The 3665-nt window shown below is 39.5% G+C and overlaps 1 protein-coding gene across 1 annotated transcript; it reads left to right on the forward strand.

Annotated features, from left to right (window-relative positions):
- The first annotated feature begins 285 nt into the window (after positions 1 to 285).
- Positions 286 to 3082, forward strand: LOC140869706 (uncharacterized). Its single transcript, XM_073272975.1, has 3 exons — positions 286 to 567; positions 655 to 678; positions 2141 to 3082. Exon 3 carries the CDS (start codon positions 2141 to 2143, stop codon positions 3080 to 3082), a length of 942 nt encoding a protein of 313 aa, XP_073129076.1. The 5' UTR covers positions 286 to 567; positions 655 to 678.
- Positions 3083 to 3665: the final 583 nt, after the last annotated feature.

Consider the following 3665-nt stretch of genomic DNA (forward strand, 5'->3'; position numbering starts at 1 on the left):
TAGTGGTGATCTGTAAGGACCCGATGCTAATTACCCTATTATTTGGCTAGATTTTTTAATAATTATTTTAAAGTGGTGAATTAAAATAATTAAGCCAAATAATTAATTTGTGTGTTAAAAATATGTGTTAGAAAATATCGGTGTATAGACGGTATTAAAATACATATTTAATTTTTATGGCACACAGGAGTTGAAATTAATTTAACCGGGTCAAGTTTTGGACTCAATTAAATAAATACACACATATACATACAAACATTACTTTCCTCTCTCCTCACAATTCTCTCTCTCAGCCGATGCGCAGTTCCTCTTTCCCATCTCCATTTTCGTTTCTTCAAACCCCGATATCTCCTCCATCGCTGCTCCAAAAATTATTCCGAGCGTAGTTCCGGAATCCTCGCAACGAGAGCTTTCTTTTGGTACCAATTTTGTAAGCTTTTCTCGCACTTTCCGAAAACCCATTTCTGACCGACACCATCGTTTGCCGCCCTTTGCCGTCGCCGTTCATCGCCGGAGCTAGGAGGGGTATTATTCCGGTTGTTTAGACCTTTAATTCGGAACTTTGAGGTATATTTCGAGTTAGGGTTTGAATTTGGGAATTTTTGGTTGAATTCGAATCCAAATAATTGATATATGATTATTTGTTGGTTGTAGGTGCTATATTTGAGCCGAATTGAGGTATACTTCGAATTTCCTAATTTTCCAGAATTTAATTCGAAATGTTAGATTACTTAGTTTAGGGATTTTTCGAATTATTGACTTGAATTATTGAATATTTGGGTCTTGGAATACCTTAGAATTTATATATAATAGTTCTGGTATTTTTGGGAATTTATCGGAATTTTTCAGAATATTAATTTGGGTAATTTCAACCCTAGAATTGAATATTTGAATTGTTTGGAAGTTGAAGTATATGTTAGGATTGATGGAATGGTAATTGCCTCAGGTTTGGAGTAATTAGGATTTGCACCAAGTTTGTAAGAATTACTCTGGTAATTATTTGGCAATTAATGTACGGATTGATCGCTATCTTACAGCTTTTATGAGGATATGTAAAATGTCTAATTGCTATTTGAGGTATTGGCTTGTTTATATGTTTTATATGATGATTGTGATGAATGATGCATTGTATTCATATTGAGCCATTATTCTCTTATTCCTGAGATTGTTATCCACTCTTTAATGAGTTGTTTAGAAATCTGATGCTAGCGTAAGGGCCGCGCAGTTCTGCAGACTGTCCCCCTTGACACGTACTGATGCAGGGCCGCGCAGTGTTTGAACTATCCCCCTAGCACAGGTGGCCACATATTAGCTATTGTTCTTTGGATCCAGATTTTGATATCCATTGTTCCTTGGTACCATTCACTCGCATTGCATTAGTTGTTTTACATATCATTTATTTTGCTGTAATTTATTTGATCTTTGTACTGGGGTTTGACCCCTGTCCCTCGGGACTGCTGTGGTTTTGTTGTTATTGCCATGGCAGGTAGTACAGGTGGTTCTGTTGCCTCTGGTGGTGCATCTGCCAGTGGAGCCCAGGGAGGGTATTGAGTCGTTGTGAGTTCCTAGATATTATATATTATTATTGGAGTGTTTCATTTGCCGGGGAGATGCCCCGTGTATCTGTATCGTTATTTTTACGACGTTTGGGATTTTCTTGTTGTTGTATTTAGCCTCGCCGGCTTGCATGTGATTAGTCCTGGCCAGTGCGGCTGTAGGTTTGTGTGTTGTCGAATTGGACACTATTTTCGAGTATTGTATTGCTGTCTGAGTTTTTGATTTCCCTAGTATGTCCGATTTACCTAGAAAAATTTTACTCGTTTTTTGCTGTTTACATTAATTAATCCTGATTGCATGATCATTAAATACTAATTAGGAACGGGCCCTCACATTTGGTATTAGAGCGTAAACTGGGATATGCTCGAAATAGAGTCTATTACACTTGAGTCTAGGCACGAATGAAAGTGATTGCGTATTTGTTTGACTACATGCTCTTACCTGTTATGTGTTATTTATATGATTTGATTTAAGAGCTAGTAGTTAACTAGGCTTTGACTTTTAGTTAAGCTCGTTTGCCTAGAATTACGTTATCATCTTGTACTATCTTTATGCCTAAAGATTTGATCTTGGATTTCTTTAGATGGCCCCTAGACTTCGAGGTGGAAAAGGAAAGAATGTTGTCCAAGAATCTGGCAGTCAGAATGAGGTTGGTCTTGATGGAGTCTTGCGTGGGAGACGTGGTCGTCCTGCAAGGAATGTAATAAATGATATTGATGCTAAAGTGGATCAGTTGGGCAATCAAGTTGATGAGATGGAGTTGGTGGTCGCTAGATTTCAAAGATTGAATCCACCTACTTTCAGTGGAGATGAAGGCAGTGAAAAAGCTGAATCTTGGTTGAGAGCCATGAACAACCTGTTCGGATTGGTGCACTATAATTCTGAACGAAGGGTAACAATGGTGGTTCTACAACTGAAAGATACTGCTGAACGTTGGTGGGAGGCTATGCGAACAGCTCTGGTTGAGGCTGGTAAACCTGTTACTTGGGATGTTTTCTACTCCAAGTTCCGACAAGAATATGCTCCACCTTCTTTTGTGGCAGAGAAAACATCTGAGTTCTTCAATCTGGTTCAAGGTGAATTGAGTGCTGCAGAGTATGCCAGGAAGCTATCTTCATTGTTTACTTATGTGCCGCACATTGCTTCTAAGGATGGAGCTAAACTCGAAAAGTTTATGGAAGGATTGAATCAAAATCTCTACTCCTTGGTCTTGGTCAGCAACCCAGTTGATTATGCTGATGCGGTTGACAAAGCCATTAGACAAGAAGCAGGGTTAAGAAGGGGTCGACCGCAGTATACGATGCAAGCACCAACTAGAACTGCACAATTTTCAGCAAACACCTCTTTTACACCCCAGCAATCATTTCAGCAACCTAGGCCGCAAAGATTTAAGCCTAAGGGAAAGCAATTAAAAAAGAAGTCATTTAGCACTTCCTCTAGTTCTGGTAGTTCTCGTGGTGGGGGATCTTCATGGGTTCCTAGAGAGTCTTGCAATAAGTGTGGAGGAAGGCATTCATCTGATTAGTGCGTAGGAGTTCAAGGAGTCTGTCGTACTTGTGGCCAACCAGGACATTATGCAAAGGTTTGTCCTAGTGGAGGAGGACAGCAGCATCAGTCTTCTCAGTTTAGCCAGTTTCCTCAAGATAGACACAGGAGCATCTTATTCATTTCTATCTGCTGCATTTATTGTTGAGCATGAGATTGCTACTACCTTGTTGATTGATCCAGTGTCTGTGTCTACCCCTGCCGGTGTGTATTTGAGATCGCGTGAGATAGTGATAAACTGTGTAATCCGTTTCGATGAAAGTATTATGATAACCAACTTGATTAAGTTGTCTATGTCTGATTTTGACTGTATTATCGGAATGGATACTTTGACCAACTATCGAGCTACTGTTGACTGTTTTCATGGAGTAGTAAGATTCCGACCATATGTTGGTGGAAAATGGAATTTTTATGGTGATGATTCTCGATCCCGTATTCCTTTAGTGTCAGCCATGCAGATGTTTGGGTTATTGTCTGCTGGGAATGAAGGGTATTTGATCTGTGCAGTAGATGCTACTCAAGACAAGGGATTGAAAGTTTTTGATATTCCAGTGGTTGAGGAA

This window comes from Henckelia pumila, chromosome 1 (assembly GCF_033568475.1).
Source record: "Henckelia pumila isolate YLH828 chromosome 1, ASM3356847v2, whole genome shotgun sequence".
Lineage (NCBI taxonomy): Eukaryota > Viridiplantae > Streptophyta > Magnoliopsida > Lamiales > Gesneriaceae > Henckelia > Henckelia pumila.

Excerpts from the sequence above, each read along its gene's own strand:
- LOC140869706 (XM_073272975.1), top strand. The coding sequence starts at position 2,141 with ATGGCCCCTAGACTTCGAGGTGGAAAAGGAAAGAATGTTGTCCAAGAA.